Here is a 19,255-nt window from a genome sequence, read left to right on the forward strand (position 1 = left end):
TTCCACAGTGCCATACTGGGAGGAGACTGAGAGGGGAGACAGCCAGGAGAGCTGACCCTGCTGACCAGAAGGATATTCCAGACCTCATGGTCAGTAAGTAAAAGTGGGGAACAAGGAGCAATGGGGGGAACAAGGAGGAAAAGGAACCCATCAGCTTGGAATGGTGGAGTTTGTCTTCCCAAGGCACCATTACTGTGAGGGGGCCCTGCTCTCCTGGGGATGGCTGAACACCCATGGCTGCCCATGGGAAGTGTGAACAAATTCCTTGATTTGATTTGCTGGCATGTGTGGCTTTCGCCTTCCCTATTAATCTTTGTGTCAAGGCATGAGTTTTCCAGCTTTTACCCTTCCCATTCTCTCCCTGGCCCCACTGGTGGGGGAGTGAACTGCCTGGGGTTAAACCATGACATGAGGAAAGCAATCCTGTGAAGGACACAGAGCTGCCCCACTGAGGAGATGATCTGTGCCTCTATTTGGCAAGCACACAACTTCTATGTAATAACACACTTTCCATGGTGGCATCCATAATACAACATTGCAGAATATGCATTGATAAATAAAAAATGCAAGAAGAGCTCCAGTTTAAAAAGCAAAATACAAACCTTTCCTCTGGAACTTACTCAATACCAGTGCGTTCTGACTCTCTGAAGTTTCAAGGAGTAGATCAATAGCCCAAGTGATTTTTAACTTGAGTGTCATTTTTGTTGGCAAAACAAATTATCAGCATTATTGGCCAGTTAATTAAATGGATACAAGTATTACTTTTTATTTCCCTTTTATATGTACTGGTGCTTAGTAACACTTTTCTTCTGCCATTACAATTCTGAAGGACAGTCACAGTCTCTGACTTACCAGAAACTGCATTACATCATCCTTATAAAGGCTTCCTCTTGGTTTAAATTTCAAATTTGTATAAAATCAGTCAGGAATTCTGATTACAACATTAAATTGTAATTTATATAAATGTATATTAAATTTATATAATATTTATATAAATGTCACATTTTCAAGTCACTGCTCTCATCTCTATCAGAATTACATCCTTACCATAACAACAGTGGTGCAGAGACCAACATACCACACAAGTATTTTAAAGGGTACATTTTAGGACTATTTTTCCATGTACATTAAAAACCAAGAGACAGAAAAAAGTAAATGAGAAAATTTGCTTCCATTAGAAGAAGCTTTGCTGCAAAAGCCATTGCTAAACCTGCCTCTGAATGCTCATTCTAGTTACAGAGTGCAGTTACAGGCTAACAAAAACTTACTCCTTGATGATGAAGTCTTGGGAAGCAATCCAATTCCAAATGATTTACTACCAAGTGCACACTAGCACAGGGCATACTCCACAAAGAAAGCCTCATCTAATACAGGATTTATGCACCTCTAAATTAGGCATTGTGAAACCAAGCTTACAGGCACTGATCTCCAGAGGGGTGTAACACTTTCTGGGTGAAGCACCTGCAGGTGCTTGAGAGCTCTGGGCTCTCCACACCATGAATGGCAGAGTCTGGCACCTCAGAGGAGCTTAGCAAAACCCCAAACATTAACCTGGGTTAATGTTAACTAGTTAGCTAAAAAAATAAAATAAAACAGCTTTGACAGAGCAACAAAGATGGCCCTGCCCCAAGCAGACTCAAAACTATGAGCCCAAAGTCTCAGCCCACTCCCAAATGAGACCACCAATAAGGATTCATTGGAAATGGTTTTATTTCAATAGCTGGAAAATGTGTGTGTGTAGGCTCACACCAGCATGGTATGCAGCAACACGTATTAAGCACATTCCATATGCAGGGCTTCTACTCCCACCACGTTTTAGAACAAACACAACAACCCAAAGACACTGACAAAATCATTCCCTGCTGGATCTTGGACAATCCAGACACCAGAACACGCAAAATAATCCATACAGACAGCAAGACAGAAGTGTCAACAGCAGCTCTTTTCTTCAATTTCCTTAGAACTATCACCTTACTAGCATTATGGACAATTTTACTGTCTAACTCTGCTCTCATGGAGGGGTGTCATGACAGAGATGTCCTCATTTGTGTCAGGCCAGCCACCATGCAGATAAGCATGACCTGGTTGATATAATGTAACCCTTTTGAAGGAAGAACCTTTCAATGGAATCAAAGCTCTTAAATTAGCCAAGCTCCCATGCTCTAAGCAGTAACAGCCTCCTGTGAATCAGTAACCAAATAAAAGACAGAAATCAAAGGGTAAAACTCAAATGATGGCTTTTTCAGTGCATAGGTGTTACCAGCAAGCACCCCTGCTCCTCACAGCCAGCTTATCAACACATTCCTAACAGAAAGGAGCCCTCAGCAGGATGTTTAGGTGGAATCATTTCATCTTGCAGACTAAGCATTCCTCACTCTCCTCAAATCCACGTTCTGCACAAGCACAGAGCTGCTAATGAATGTGTGTGTCTGTGCCACAGCCTGCCTGCTCTGCTCACTAGCTGTGAAATCAGGGACAACAGAACCTGGGCCCCACAGAGCCCAAAGTAGATTGGAGGAGCATGAGGATTTCCCAAAACCAAAAACTACACTGATAACATTGGATCACATTTTTAATTATGCACCCCACTCAATTTTTAGCTGCTGCCAACCTTACAACTCCATCCCTAGATGGAGCCCATACTATCATCCCTGTAAAAATCATCGCTTTCCAAACAGCTTAGCTGCACTGGACCTCATCAAATTTCACTATTCTGAAAAGGTAAAATGGCTTTTAGGTCATGAACCAGCATCTCTGAGAAGCAATTCCGTTCTCTTAACTCATTAATTAACCGAGGAGAAAATGGATGTGATATATTAGATTCCCACCACTAAATATTTCTAAAAGCCAATAAATTTGAATAAATAAGAAAGAACATGGCAGAGAACAATGACACAAAACTACTAAGGAGCAAAGAAGGCAAATAACTAAAGCTAGAGATAAGTATTTTGAATTGTTTAATTTGGATTTTACAACATGAAATACTCTTTTAACTAACTTTTGATATCAAGTAGTATTAATGCTAAATCAAGATCACATGGTTTATTCAGGCTGTGGAAACATTCATCCATCTCCAAAACAAATTCATGCAGGGCTTGGTCTAGGATGATAACTGTGAGAGTTAGTTTATTTTTACAGACTGTTGCTAAAGCACTGGTGGACTAAAAATAAGTTCTGTCAAACAATGATACTGTACTCTCAATCTATAACAAACAAATACTTTCCATAGATCATCCAAATCAGGAGAGTGAAAATGGACTGTTACTTTTGAGAAATAATAAATATGAACTTGGAAAGATAAGACTGTGAAATTTGTAGTGCTTTTAAGACACTGGCAGAGGAGGGAATGCATGAATGTTTTAACAGCCTTTGTTTCCAGTGATAAATAGTGCACAGGCAATGTTCACTAGTTCATGATTTTCTAGATTGGCTGCAGGTTTTTTGTAGCAACCTCTAAAAGACTGTGTGCCCTCCATGGATTTTCCCCCACTAACTTTCAGTTTGAGGGTTTTTCTGAATAAATCCCTTTCACACGCCCTTCTGAGGCTCAGTGCCTGCATGCCAAGTGCTGCTACCTCACCTGTTCTTGGGGTATCAAACACAACTCTACAACCATCTTTACCCAGTGGTCTCCACTTACGTCTTAAACTCATTCTCATGTGTGATTTCTGAAGTAAAGCTTCATTTGTGACCTCTTCCTCAGTGTGACCTGTTAGTGTCTCAGTTTTAATCATGGCTTCTCCACAACGCTTTCATTGTGCAGCTTTACCAGGTTACATTTTTCATTTTTTTTCTTTCTCACTGCAGGGGCAAATCCTGTTTGTTTGGGGGATCACTTGAAATACATTACATTTATTCAAAGACATGCATGACATCGTTTCATTTACCATCCTTATCTACCAACATTACGATTTCACTTTCTGCTCTTATTTTCTCCTACAGAGATAACTTGTATCCCGTTCCTTGTATCCTATTCCTTACTACAAATGGAGATAACTGGTGTACACCTCTTAAAAAGACATCCCTGTTCAATGTTTTGACATTTTTTTGTTCCTGACAATTTTTTATCAGATCTTAGCTAAAACAAACTTTAAAAAAATAATGCACTTTGCATGTTAATATTCCCACTTCACTTTTGGAGGCAGGACACCAGTCCCTCTGTGTAGACATTCCACTTGGCCAAAAAGAACCCACAGTGACAAATGAACTTAAATCTGCCTTTCAGACTTTTTGAAATACCAAATTACCTTTTCCCCTTTGGAAAACTTCCCAACTGAAAGTGTGAGAATACTGTTGAGTCCCCAGATTGAAACCTTTTAGTTGACAGCTCCCAGGATCTTTTATCTCCATCTCCTCTTGTAACCTTAGTGAAAGGAAGCAAATCCCCAGAACTCAATTTCCAGCTGAGTTACTGTCTCCATGAAGGCAATTGACAGTTTATTTTCTAAAAACAAAATCCATTACATTTACAAGTCATCCACCCAAACAGTGACAGTGTTCAATTAAGAGAGTTAAGATCTGTACAACTGGGCTCTCCCTTTCATACACATTCCTAATTCTGCTACTGCCAGAAGACTTAGCTATTTCTCCTTGTTCTTAACTAAATTTTGCTGCAGTTATTGTGTAAAACATGCTTTTTATCAAGAAATAAAGAAAATAAGACATATTTTCACCTTGTAACCCAACAGCACGTGATAAGCATCACCTGTAGATACTGTTAAGAGGCACTATCTCTAAAATAGGGTGGATATTCTGAAACAAAGAACTTCCTGTGCCTTGCAGTCACCAGTTTCAGGCAGAACACACCATACTAAGAAGTTCAGAAACACGAATAAGCCCCTGAATGTATTTTACCTCTATAAAAAGCCCAGTTCTTTCAAATTAAGTGGCTTTCCAAAATTAAAGTAGTTATAAATCCCATATGGAAGACCATTTTTATTAGGATATCTTAAGAGTAAGATCTTATTTTGGCAGCAGTGAAGACAAAGGGCACACGCAAGCCATGGAAAAACTGCCTCAGCTAAGACTGCCCAGCTCTTCCCACTCCAACACTATCTCCTTAGTTCCTACAATTTTACCAAGCTAGAATTATTCTGAGTAGAATTTTCCACACTGGGCTTTTGCCAATTTTGAGAGCCATTTTTCAGGCTCCTCCAAAGGAGAGGCTAGGGAAAAACACACTGCTCCTTCCAGATTAATGAGCCCCACTGACCTTTGCAACAGCTCGAGAGCACTCACACTTCACAACGGGTGGGTCTCTCAGCACATCTTCTTGGCAACCCCAGGAAAACCCCCCTGAACTTGGCCAAGGACAAATGTTTGGACATACTGCAAATTGATGTATACAGAAGAGATTTAGATTTTAGCAACTCATTGATCACCCTGCCCAAACACAATGCAGGAGACAAGGAAGCCATGTGTGGGAAACGTAAAGGACTAGAAGCAGACTCTGAGTGCGAGATGCACAAATGAAGAGCCAAGGTGAAAATGGATTTTGTAAGTGCCACTTGGGCGCAGAAACTGAGATCAAGGGTGGTAAAGAGCAAAGGTTGCCTGATAAAGTGAAGGGGTGGAGAAGCAACAGCAGGAGTTTTATCTAGGAGAAAATGCGGGGGGGGCAACAGGCCAAGTGTGCACATCTCCCTCAAGAACTGGAATGAAACCCGAAGTTGCTGTCTAGCAGACAAATGGTGAGACTTTGTATCTGCAGAGCCATCAGTAATACATCCTATTTCCCTGTGGACCACAGAGCAGATAACTACAATCTACCCTGCTAAAATAATACTCTCAATTCAAACTGCAGAGGTCTGCTGGATTGGAAGTTATCCATCCTGATAAAGAGCAACATCTGCTTTTTTCCAACATATATTTAAAAAAAAAAACCTACCAAGAATTTATAAGCAATAAAACAAAGTTAAAGAAAAATCAGACTGCAAAACCAAGGACTGAATGTCTTAGCAATTTAATTAGGCTTTCCTGTGCAGGCAGTTTATGAGGAGTTTTTGAAGACGCAATCACATACTACAACTTTGATGAAATCCCTGCTTTTTCCCCCATGACACAGCACTCTGGAGTAAATCAATGTAAGACATGAAAAGGAAATGCGTTCTGCAGACCTCGCAGAATTTGGAAGCTGAAGAACCTAGAAGCAATGGAGGACACAGCAGATGAAGACCAAGCAAGATAATCCCACAGATGATGTAGCTAAATGCTGCAGTAGAAAAATGGATTCATCCCTGCCACTGATAGAATCCTCTGGGGGTGCCAGGAAACTTGGGTAATTGTTTTAAAACCAGAGAATACTGCAGGAAAAATGTGCAGAAAAACTAGGGATATGTTTTGAATATGGAGGGGCATTAGAGATGGTTATGTGAGAAAAGGTTAGTGCCTTCAAATGAATGCTAAAAATGGCTGGTTACATTTGTCTTCCTTCTATGACTCAGCTCATCCAAGCAGAAAACCCACTTATCTTCTTGGTCTATTGTGAAATAAAATTATTTTGTAAAGACCTCAATAGAAAAATGTGTTTCCTCAAATCTAACTCTCCACATCTTAAAATTAACTTCATACAGTTGGTGGTCATCCTCTTTTAATACCTTTGCCTAAAACTACGGAGTTCCAGCAGAGTAAGCAACTGACAAAGCTGGCATGAACAAGAGGCAGTTGGGGAAACACCAGGAATCCAGGGGAGTCATCACTACTGTACCTTTTCCAAACGAAAACTTTTGTCCTTTGAAGCTACACCATGACCCAAGCACACCTCAGTCTTCTGCCACCTCTTTACGAATTGGTCGTACCAATTCCCAGTGTGGCTAAAACACCCTCCCCCGCAACCCAGAGGCCCGAGGAGCGAGCCCAGTGCTCCGTACCTCGTTCGGGGGGACAGCAGCGAAGGGCTGGATGATGGCCGCCAGGGGGATGCGGGCCTGCCTGGCCATGTCTGCCGTCAGCGGGAAGCAGTAGGTGCTGCAGCGCAGGTACCGCGGGCTGGCATGGCCTGCAAACACCACAGAGCACTGAGAGGCTGCCAGGAGGAACCTGCCCAGCCCAGCACCAACCAGGAAAACCAGAACACAAAGCAACAAGTGCATGTGCTACATTCAACACATTCCTTCTTTTCCTCCCATGCAGGCTTTACCCATCTTTCCTCCTTATATCCCAGCCCATTGCCCCTCTCTCTAGTTAAATCTTTTCTTCCTGAGTTTAAAGCAGAGATTTAAACATGACAAGAATAAGCCAACAATCAACAATTACTTGCAAGAAGAATCTCAGCAGAGATTACTTAGAAACATCCCATATCTAGGATCTTAGAAGAAAATGTGGATGCTCTGCCGGTGGACATGTCAACACTGCACATAAAGGGATGAGGCAGACTGATATCTACTGTTAAGACTGCTCTCATGAGCTACCTCTGATGCAGAAAACAGTGTGTCTGTCTTGACATCACCATGCTCACCTACATTGCAAAATACAGGGTACAAAGTCACCACCACAGCTCCAAGAGGACACTCAGCACAGCCCCCTCAAGAAGAAACTGCTGTGAGATGCAGGCAAGAGCACAGAAAGGAGTTCAGGAATCAGCTTCCTGATGCTCCCTTTCTAAGCAACAAACTGCAGCTCTGCTCAGTTTCTTGAAAGGAATTTCTTGGATCATCAGAACGGATTTATCCCATTCTTAGATAATGCCAAAAAATCTTAGTGTGTTTGTACATTTTATTCAATTTATCTCAGCATTAATAAATTACTGCTGGGCTGAACAAGACCACCAGTTTAACCTGTATTAAAATATTGAGCCTGCTGTCACAAGCAGCATGTGGAAGACTGCAACCCCAAGCTCCAGGCAGAAGCAAAGGCAGATAAATTTTTCCTTTGGCCAGCGTACATCAACTAGACAGCTTGCACACTGCCTCTATCACTTGAATAGAAATTCACATCTTAAAAGGTAACAGTGCTAGTCTAGTCTTACTGCGTCTTCTAGTGTCCACCTTTCAAATTTTCAGAATAATCCAGAAAGGATTTTCAGCTTGAAATGTGACAACTTCAAAAATTTTAAGTTAAAAAGGAAAGCTGTCTCAATTATTTATATTCTTTGAAAGGCCAGGAAGGGTAGAGGAGGTGTTAAGCCAAGGTGTAAGAACTCAAGTCCCACTTCCCTCATCCTTCCTTTTTTTCTGTTCAAAGAAAGTTTGCAATTTCATGTACAATTTATAGCAAATACCATCATCTTCAGATGAGAAGTTTGAGAATTGAATAGTTTTTAAATTTAATTATATTAGAATTCCCCTAGAAGACTCCCAAAGCAGCAACAAGGGCATTACCTTGGTCTTGGATCACGCAGTTGGTGGTGACGAGGGGAGGAACCTGTCCTCTCGTGTTTGTGGCATACACCTGCCCTCCCCTGGCAGCCTTGTCATTCTCAATCACTTGGATCTGATGAGTAGGAAGCAAGAACAGCATGAGGAAGGCAAGTCATGCATTCAGCTACACTCATGAACAGGCTAAGATCTACACAAAGTAAGACTCTGGCTGAAGCCTAATTTATAACAATTTACAATATAATGTCAGGAAATATTTATGCAGCTGACTTTGCTGCCCAAATTCGTTTCCCATAGGCTGCTCCCTGTTACTTCTGCACGATCCCTCACTCAGGTTTAATGCTGACACTTTTCAGGATATAACCAAAGTTATGTAAAGCTGTATTTTGTTCCACACCAGAAATCCAATCACTGATATCATCATTCCTCCTCTCTCCTCAGCAACCTGGTTTACAGTGCAGCCAAACAGCTGTGGCAGGCAAGAGGAATGAGACAGGGAATTTTTCAAACTGGCTTTGCCACCGCCGCTGGTACCTCATGGAATTGTGTCTTTACACTGCACATGAACTTCTAATAATAGCTAGGGAACTTCAGAAGTGTCTGTTGGAAAGCAAACAGAGAAGAAAAACTAAATTAGTTGCATGGAGTCTACTGATCAATGTCCAAGAGGTATTTCCTAACACACTGAAAATAGTCTGGGGCCTATAATTTTTTTTTTTCATCAATAAAATTTTCTGTACTGCAATTTAAATATACAAGACATTCCTCAGAGAGCCTGTTAGATCTTCTGCTTGATTACTTTTTCCTGCCTCCTTGGCTTGTATACTTATAGCTAACTCTTGCATTAGAAGGAAGAAGGTTTTGCTCTAAAAAGGTCCACTGGCTGAAGAAAGCAAACCACTCTGAGACTTAGCTCTGCAAGGGATCAATGTGCCACGGTATTCTGCAGCTGACTGACCTAAATATATCACTGTTCTTGGAAATAATTGTTGACAAAGTCCAGATGCAAGTTTTCATAGATGTTGTCAGGGTACATATCAGCCTCTAACATATATAAGAGAAATATAAATCAACAATGGCTACAGATAAGAAGTAAATTTATCTGGCAACACTACTATAATTATATAATGTAAATATAACAACAGAAATACACATGGTCATACTTATTCCTCGTTCTGAATTAGCTTTTTGTCCTTTACAGACGCTGACCCAGATCATGTTTCTTTCAAACATTCCTTCTGATCCTCTCTGTAAGGCTTAAACAAACCTTTTAACCTATTTTAATGTGGCTGTTGCAGTCAAGGCTGTTTATACTGTGTGCATAACTGAAACAAGACATCAGCCCATGTTTTCATGCCAGACCTCCTTCCCTCCCTGCCCTTTTTTTTTTAATTAGACAAGATCGTTTTATCCCTCTACTGTAAAAAGCATTGCACTGAAACTCTAGGAGTGATTGACTTAAGGGCATTTGTTATTTATACAGACACTTGATTCAGGGGGTTTTTTACACAGTGCTTTTCAGTTAAAAATTGCCTTTAACGAGGCAATTGCAGTTGTTACATTAACCCCTAAGGGATTATCAACAAGTATTTTTCCGAAGTTAAGGGGGGTTTACATCAAATTCATCACTCGGTAAAAAAAAAAATCTTTTCTAGAAGGACAAAAGAATACCCCAATTTAAAGAAGCAAGACAGTTTCATACTAAACAGTCTGAGGCTTTTGCAAAAATGTTTCTCCTGTACAGCAAACTTGCCTCAGCGAGAAGTGTAAAATTCCTTCACCCAGACTAGCCTGCTGTGCAGTGGTGAAAACATTTTTTTAAAGTAGGAAGTTCTAGGTTGAAGCTGCTACAAGGATTCTGACTCTCTGAGGACCTTCTGACCTGTCCAGGTGATTGCTAGAACCACTCCAAGTGTGGGCACAGGAACATTTTCTCCATGAGTTTAGCATGCTATTGCTTTCTATTTCCATCAGCTGTTTCCAATAAAGAACTTAAATGCTGCCTGTGCCTGACCAGCCCTTTCTCTGCATACCAATTAGACTATTTCAGAAAGATGGATGCAACCATAACCTTCTTTTCTCCAGCACCATCCTAAGAAGAGACACTGTCCCACCAGTGTGTGTTCAACAGCTGAGTCTCTCCAGCCTGCATGAAGCTTAAGCAGCAGGTATATTCCAGGCTACTGAAATCTTTACAAGGCTGCAGCAACTGAAATGATGGCTCAGGCAAATAATTCCAGTTGCCTGAGAAACTCTGAGAAATCAAAAGGCAAAGTGGCTTCTGAGCACATGACTTCTCAGCCTTGCCAGGACTGCACTTCCAGAGTTCATGTACCTGTATTGTGTACAAATCCTACTTCTGGTATCTGGTACGAAGTTCAAGCCTTCAAACTTTTCAGAGTGAAAAGGAAAGGTGATAAGCTGCAGTGAACACCAGCAGTTCTTCAGTACTGGTCACTGTCTCATTAAGAATCCTGTTGAGAATTCCTAGTGAAGTATTTCCTATAAACTACTTGGGACATACTCATGTATGAGTGTCCCATGTTAGATAAAGTTATAAAGCCTCTTCAGTACTCCAACTAATTTCATACACTAATTGATCCAAAACTGACAGCACAGAGTACAAAACTGCATTAATTAGAAACTGCAAGAACTACAAGGTATGTTGAGAACCAAGCCATGTAGGACACATGTAAGTGCCACAGCATGTTATGAAAAACCCCACCAGCTAAAACGAACACAATGTTAGCATTTGTCATTGCTTTATTTTAAATGCAGCAGCAAGTTACATTTATACAAAATTAAAGCCACATTACTTACTGGACTTGGAATAGAGTCAGGATCAAGCTTCTTCTGTGGTGGGCCCGAGAGCTGTGCTGGACCACCAGGAAAAGCACCAGGATAGGACAGTTGAGATGCTGCCATCTGAGGACCATAGTTTGCTGCAGAGTTACAAATGATAATTAATTTGAAGTATTTAAGTTCCATTATCAATGCTTAGCATCAACTTCTGCCATGCAATTAATTCTTACTCAACTAAGTGCAACTCCTCTTTCCCCTCTGTTTTCAGCAACTAAAATAACTGGATTTCTGTGGCTCAGTTTGGCTTTAGTTTGTGTTTTTAAAAAGTAAGACCAACACCAGATGTGACAACTTTGGCTCCGAAGTTTTCAGGTTTATGTCGAGTAGGACAGTTAGTAGAGATTACCACAGCTACTCATGCCAGGCCATTACCTCAGTGACAATCTCTCCACTAACATCAGTCAATGCAAACTGATATCATTAGTTGGCTTTTTGTATTCAGTCACAATCCATTATTGCTATAGCAAAGCATTTTTGAAAGCTGTTTATGACACTACTACAAAACAGAAAGCAGCCTATACCTTTACAGAGTGTAAGAAAAATACCTTCCTGTAGGTGCGGTGCGCCTTCACCAATTACTAACCACTAATTCTGATTCTTATCCTAATTAATCTCCTTTTTCTTGTTACAGTCTCAACAGAGTGCTAAACTTGTGAGCAAAAGCAGAGCCTGTCTCAAGCATACTGACTGACAATGCACATCCTTCCCTTCTACAGAAAGGGAACTCATATTTCATCTTCCCCAGTCAGCTGAAGACTCAGTCATGAATGGACACAGTTCCACCAGTGATTGCTCCTGCACACTTTGTTTTCAACCACATAACAAACATCCTTCCCTACCTTGCTGAGGATGATATCCAGGCCCTGGAGGCTGTCCCGGAAGGTGCTGCAAGTTAGGATGTGGAGGGACAGGCCCAGGGACTCCACCCTGCCTGGCCACAGGAGGCAATGGTGGCTGAGCACCAAGGCCATTGACACTGTTTGCTGGTGGAGGAGGCAGCTGTGCTGCAGGAGGCAAACCCATCTGCTGCTGGCTTGGGGGCAGCAGCCGCGGGCCCTGGAAAGCCGCCGGGTGCCCAGGAGTCACGCCAGAGTTCGGAGCAGTGCCAGGACCTGAGCGAGAGATGACATCAGGTGAGTCAGGAATGAAAACCTCCCAAACCTGCGTCAAAGGTGCTCTGGTTCTGCTCAGTACATTTCTATAGCATACAGGCAACACTGGATCCCATACTGACAGTGCTGCCTCATGGGACTCTGTGTGTCTGACCACATGACAAATCGTGGTTTAGGCCTCAGCTGATTCAGTCATTTTATTTCTTTTGGCTCTACTTGCAATAAAACTCTGCAGCTGGAGTAGATGGGGAAAGAGTGAGAGAAGCCAGAGTTGGACAGTTCTTCACTAGAACACACATAGGTCACTCAGCTTTCAAAATACTACTTCATTTCAGAATGTGAAACAACATTCTTTTTGCTCAATAATCCATTTCTCTCATGTGGCATGTTTTTGTTAGTCTGCTACTTGTATTTCACCATTACAGGTTTGATGGAAAATAAACCCACTTGATACTAAAAGATTAAACATGTGGGAATTATTTTGTAGACACTGGCAAGGAACTGTTTGTTGTTTATAAGATCCAGATTTCAATTAGAATTAAGAAGACTCTGGAAAGAGAGGTTTTTTGAGACTTACAATCTGTAAACACTTATTACTTTACAAAACCTACATTTTTAAATCAGATTTTCCCCCAAAGACAACACAACTTTAAAGAGACCTAGAAGAATAACCAATATTAGGTTTGAAGCAAAAGAACGTGTTCATATAAAAACACTGAAATACGTCTTCTGTCACCTATGTTAACTGAAAAAAAATCTTTACATGCAAAATTCAAGCCTCCCAGCACATAACATGAGAACACTGTATTTTATAGAATTGTTTTAAAATTGTTACATAATATATTTTGCATAATTTAAATACATATCAGCATTCGCTGTTGGAAGTAATTTAGATGGAAGCATCACATGATCACACCTTCAATGGCCTAGGTTTGAGATGGTATAACATCGAAATAAATGCAGATAAATTTAGATTAAAACCCTAAAATGTTTAGACAAGAAAAGAAAATAGTTTTGTAACTAGAGAACCCGTAAAAAGTTGAGAAAAATTAAACCCTGTCTGCATATTATTGCTCATGCCTTGGCTGTTACTGACACATTCACTGAGTATTTTGAGAAACAACTTTTGGGATATCAGAATTTTATGGAAGGTTTGTCAAACATCAATTGAGAATTAACCCAATACTACTCATTTAAGGAACTGGATGAGATAAAATGCTAAGAACTTAAGCCAATGATGGTGGTCAAAGGTCGCATTTTCTGTTTATACAGAAGTTCAGTAAGTTTTAATTATCATAGTCTTAATGCTGTAACTGAGAAGAAGTCCATCAGATAAACCAATTACCATAGCTATTTATCTGCATGCTGTTGATCTGGTCAGCAAGTTGTGCTGGAGAGGAAGCAGGTGTAGTACTTGGGAAGGCTGCTTGGGACTGATGACTGTAGGGAGGATAGGAAGGTCCTGTGTTAGTTGGAGGTGAAGAGCCTTGAAACCTAAAGGAAAAAATCAGTGCAGTTATGCAAAAAAATACATCAAATAACCACAACTCTCAAAGATCTTATACCTCCTCGAGATGGTGCTGAAACAATTAATTAGGACAAAACCCTAATGGAGTATGCCCACATTCTGCTCAGAAAATGTACACTTGTACTAAAATACACACAGGACACAGAGATTGCACATTTGTTTAATAAAAACAAGCAGTCCATGCTTGTTTGCACTTGTTAGAAATGAAGCAGAGTGGTATAGCATGGCAAAGTGAGAGCAGTAATAACTGTAAGCCTGAAGATTAAGAAACACAAGCTTCTGAACATATCACAGCATTCCATGGCTTGTCCAAGCTTATAAAGAAAGACTCCCTACCAGGGATGGATGAAGAAGATTAGGAGAAAAATCTGTGAAGAGAAGAAAAGGAAGTGAGGAATGCTTGAGGAGTTCTCTGTAGTAGAGGAGAAAAGATGATGTGGGTAGAGAAAAACTTCATGACTATCAGATATGGAAAACGTGAATGCAAGGAAAATAACCAAAGAAAGCAGTAACACACACATGGCTTACAAAGGTATTTTCTACCAGACTACTGCACTCTGTAAAATAAGATCCCAGGCTATGTCCCAGAGACAATCAACATGGATTTTCCTGTGACCCCTTGTAAAACTGAGGAGGAGCCCAGCTATTTCAAGAGAAGTAGAGCTCACTTTACTTGAAATTTTTGTCTAGATACTTCCTGGCCTAGAACAGCAGTTCTGAGCAATTCTGGAAAAAAACCAAGAGCAGGTGAAGAACGGGAGATGTGCAGCTGTCAGGGCAATGATGGGAAGCTACAGAAGAGAATCAGTATTTTGCTAGGTCATGTCAACCTGACTCTATTCATCCTGTTTTGTCATCTTCAGGACAACCACCACTTCTATGCATGAGTACATCACCTCGAACAACTGATCACCAGTCTTTTTGGGTCCTCCTTCCCACAGAGAAAATGAAATAACTACACAAAAACTAAGAACCATAGAAGGAGATTAAGATTTCAACCAACTACAAGAAGAATGTTGTTAAATGGTGTCAAGTTCACTAAAACTGAAAGAGCTATGGGTACACAAACTAATTTTGCCACTCCTGGGAAACATGGAAAAGTAACTAATATTTGACAGAATTAAATAAAAGAGCTGCATATTGACTCAAATATTGACTCATATTTTCCTGCAACACAAATATTGAGCAATAAAGCTTGGCTATCCCCTCATACAACCTTTTTTCAAAGATTTCTTTCTACAGCTTTCACCTGTCCCTGTTTTCTCCCCTTCCCATTCCTGCCTCCTTCACAGAGAGGTAACAGAGGTCAAACAGCTCAGGTGTTGATCCTTTCCAGTCACCTGTGTGGCTGCTGTCCTGGGGTACCAGAGCCATTCTGGAAACTGGTCTGGCTGAATTGCTGTGCACCAGGTGGGGGAGGCCCAACAGGAGCTGGAGATCCAAAAGGCACAGTTGGTTTGGACACACCTGCAAAAGATTAAGCACTTTAATGTAAAAGCTTGTAAAAAGAACAAGATGGGCAAGAAATGCAAGTGTGCAGCTCTGCTCTGGCATTAAGAATAACAGTCTTGGGTCACCCTGTTTAAGTAAAGGGGCTGGACCAGAGGACCCTTCCAATCTCAGTGATTCTATTGGAAAGCAGAGATTTCTCCTCAGTTATAAAAGCAGGTACAAAAAACTAAGAGAGAGTAAAAAGCAAACAAACAGCAGTTCATAACTTCGCAGCAAAGAACCCAAAAGGGACAGTAAGAAAAAAACAATGAACAAAAAGACACAGCAATTGCCAGTTTGGGGCAGTACTAATTCTCTGTCACCCAGTTATATTTCAAGGCAGAAACAAGAAGTCCCTTTGATTTCAGAGACAAAGGTAGGAAAGAAAACTTAAAACAATTTGTTAAAGTAAAAACAAAAAGAGCTTCCATATGTAGAACCTGCTCTCCAGTGCTGAAAACTGTTCCTAATTCAGATCTAGTATAGTGACTGTGAAGAAAGTGTGATTTATGTAAACAGCAGTGTTGAATGAACAACCTTTCAAGAAACTGTATTTCTTGAACTATTTTCCCTTTGAATTATTCTAATATTAAAAAAATCATCTGGCATGAAAACCAGTACTTACCCCAAGTATTCCAATAAATCAATTACCAGAAGCATTTCTATCAGAATTCTGACTATATTCAGCATCTGATTAGACTAACACAACTCCTGCTGTCTTTAATAAGTTTTAGAGAAACTGGGTAAAACCTTTTTCCTGTTTCCTGTTGCAGTATCAGTGTAAAATTTACACAAGGTAGAAAGAGATGCAAAACACCAGTATATAAAGGTAGAGTCTGAAAACAAATTTTAAGCCAAAATAATACCTGGTTGAGGTGCTGAGTATGAAGAGTTAGGGTCCCCATAATGTCCATAATGAATTGAAGAACTGGGTGGTCCAAAACCTCCTATTCCTGGCTGGGATTGGGAATATGGAGGAGCTGCAACATAACCTTGTTGACTCATGATGGCAATTTTTTCATTCCAAGTATTGTGTCCTCTACAGCAATCTGCAACAAAGACAATGACACCTGCTACTATTCATCACATCACTCTCTCTGCATTTTAAAAGGCTGTGAATTGTATTCTCCTCCCAAAAAAGATAGAAGACACATTTGAAGGCAAAAAATGACCTCAAGTCAGGGGCAAATATTGGTTTTGCTTGATAGCTTAGTTTCCTCAGCATTACCACATGCTGCATTTAAATGGGATTCACCTCTCCCAAGCTCACAGAGAGAACTGTAAGCAATGGATGTGCACATGGAAAAAAATCTCAAAGGAAATTCCCAAACTATTCTTTTTACTGGGAGAGCCTTGACTTCAACTGCACATGGAAAATACACTGTGAATCCTGCTCCCCAAATACCAGCCATCCCAAAGAACCCAGAACTCACTGAGAAATCAGGAAAGGCAGAGTGACCAGAGCAAAAAACTCCCCCTAGCAAATGCTTCTCCTATGCTAGCACACCTTATTTTACAGGAGGTGTGGAATATGACACCAGTTTTCCATCAAACCTTTTACAAAACTTCTGCATCGACCCCACGCCAAGCAAGCGATGGAAGACTCCTTGCTTTTGATGCCGGTGAAAGGAGAGAATAAAAGACAAGATAGAGAGAATTCCTAATTCTGGTTGTCTTCTGCATTACTGGCCCAGGCCTGAGCAGCCTTTTTACGCTAGAACTCCCCAGTGTGCCAAAACTGAGCACCAGGTATTCCACGAGAGACAGCTGAGGCAGTATGGCCTCCACAGCACTGTATGCTGCCCTTGCTGTTATCAGGCATCTTCTCTGTAAGTTTCACATCTTGATCCTGTTGTTGTTAAATAAACGAAACAAACAACCCCCAAAATTGGATAGATAGCAATTGAGAAAGAGTTTTCTAATGATGAGAGCATTCACAAGATATGTAATTTCTTTCTTGGAGTCAGATTTTGTTTAACAGTTCAGAGTAACATTTTAAAAAACTTTCAGGAAAGAGTGTCCTGGTAACTGCCATCATTTTTACAAGCAAAGAATCTGAAGAATCCTGCATTGACAAACCATATGATTGTATTTTACCAGATTAGTTTTCAGATACAGAGCCCTTGCCTCCAAGGATCTGAAAAGTTATTAAAGTTGTACACTCTGCAGCCTTAATAACAAGATTCCTCTTGTCCATGTGAGAACTTCCATTTTGATAGCAGACTGAATTTAACAATAACAGAATTTCACTTTCTTGAGGCCCAAACTAAACTGTTATGAGAAATGCTGAGGATCCAACCTGAACAAGCATTTACTACTCCTGTAGAGTCCCAAGCACATAAGCCAGTCATCCCAAAGAACTACACAACATAAATTAGCATTTCAGGTGTTAAGTGTTCCTTTGAAATAGCTTTCCCAACCACCTGTACTTCACATTCTTAAACTCAAGCCATGGAGTCATCTTTAAACATGGAAACTGGATGAAAATAAAACACTACTTGTGTTTCAGAAGCAACAACAAAGGCATCTTGAAATTACAGCTCCAAGAACACAGAAATAAATTTATGCTGCACATGTCAGTAGAGAAAAGTTATCCCTACCAGAAAGCCCATTCCTAGGCTTCCCAAACTAAACAGATATTTCTGAAGAAAAAAACCTCTACAGTTTTACTGATCATCCACATCAGACAAGAAATCCCTCTGAGCTGTGTACAGGGCCTGGCCCTCTCCACTCTCCTCAATGCAGCACAAGATTCCTCAGTTGCAGAGGTTAACTGCTCCCGGGAGTTAATCCTATGGAGTTTTCTCCTATTTATTGGCTAACAAGTTAAACACAGGGAGAAGAAAGAAAAATGTTTAATCAGAGGCTTGCTGAGGCCAGCTGCACCTTCTTCCCTCTCCCACTTCCATCAGAAAAGACGTGGCAGTGAGAGCTTCAGTTGTTCCAAAAGACACTAAATTAGCATTAAATTACTTACACACCAGCACAGACATATACATACTTTATATCTATGTAAAGGAAGAGATTTTCACTTAGAGGCAGCTGCACCTTAAGCTGTAAGAGTATTCAGAGGAAACTACTTCCTCCACAGCTTACTCACACATACATGAGAAAAAAAAAATCTTGCCACGTCAAACTTCCCACAGACAGTATAAACACAGAGAGGTTGTGCTGAAGTGAGACAGAAGCTCTAAGCACAGATGAAATAATACAAGTTCTTCAACACAGTTCCAGACTCTATTTAGCACCAAGGATACTTATTCTCTTCTCAGGATAGGTATATATACCAACTATCACAAATGAGTGTTTTAAGGTTGCCTGAAGGATTATGAGCATTTCAGAAATTATACCGTGGGGGTGTGGATGCACCGCCACACCAGGAAAAGAGTTCACACAGAAGGTCATGAAAACTTTTTTCTCCCTGTTTCAACACTAGTTTACCTTATATCCCATAACCTGAGGAACAACACCAACACTGAGGAACAGCTGCAGAATTTAACTGACCTCTATCACCAAACAGGCTGCCACCTTTTTCAGAGGATCGCTGCACCCATGCAACGCTCTGCTGTCGTTGGGAAGATGTAAAAGTCAACTATGTGCAAGCAGAAGTAGGACAACAGAAACAAAACCAGGCTCGAGTCCTTGGCTCCCTGAAGGAGAAGTACCAACTTTGTATTTGTTCGGAGACACTGCGCTCTCCAGCACGCCATGCAGGCAGCGGTGCGGTCCCTTCCCAGGCAGGGTCAGTGCGGTGCCCATCCCGGGGTGTGCGCCTCTATCCGCACGGGCTCACACACCGAATGCGACACAGCCACACACCTATTTCTGGGCTCTTTTCCGGTACCACACTGCTATGAAAGCAATATCTAATTTTTTCCCCGTCGGCTGCCAAGCTTTACTACATATTTGCATGCATTTAAATTTTCTATCCCCATCGCCTACGAGTT

The 19,255-nt window shown here is 40.9% G+C and overlaps 1 protein-coding gene across 4 annotated transcripts in view; it reads right to left on the reverse strand.

Moving 5' to 3' along the window:
* The window catches only part of SEC24D (SEC24 homolog D, COPII coat complex component), a 58,354-nt gene that overhangs the window by 23,040 nt on the left and 16,059 nt on the right, over positions 1–19,255 (reverse strand). For 2 of the 4 annotated variants that reach the window (XM_031062005.1, XM_005427042.3), the window contains exons 3-9: positions 16,175–16,357; positions 15,158–15,284; positions 13,635–13,783; positions 12,017–12,289; positions 11,136–11,257; positions 8,319–8,430; positions 6,870–6,997 (exon numbers count right to left, since the gene is read on the reverse strand). In XM_031062005.1, the coding sequence (XP_030917865.1) occupies positions 6,870–6,997; positions 8,319–8,430; positions 11,136–11,257; positions 12,017–12,289; positions 13,635–13,783; positions 15,158–15,284; positions 16,175–16,357 (1,094 nt within the window). Of the gene's footprint in view, positions 1–6,869; positions 6,998–8,318; positions 8,431–11,135; positions 11,258–12,016; positions 12,290–13,634; positions 13,784–15,157; positions 15,285–16,174; positions 16,358–18,812; positions 18,942–19,255 lie in introns of those variants that run through there. The other 2 variants (XM_031062004.1, XM_031062003.1) reach the window with 2 other exon arrangements.

The sequence above is a fragment of the Geospiza fortis genome, unplaced genomic scaffold, assembly GCF_000277835.1.
Source record: "Geospiza fortis unplaced genomic scaffold, GeoFor_1.0 scaffold636, whole genome shotgun sequence".
NCBI classification, from domain to species: Eukaryota; Metazoa; Chordata; class Aves; order Passeriformes; family Thraupidae; genus Geospiza; species Geospiza fortis.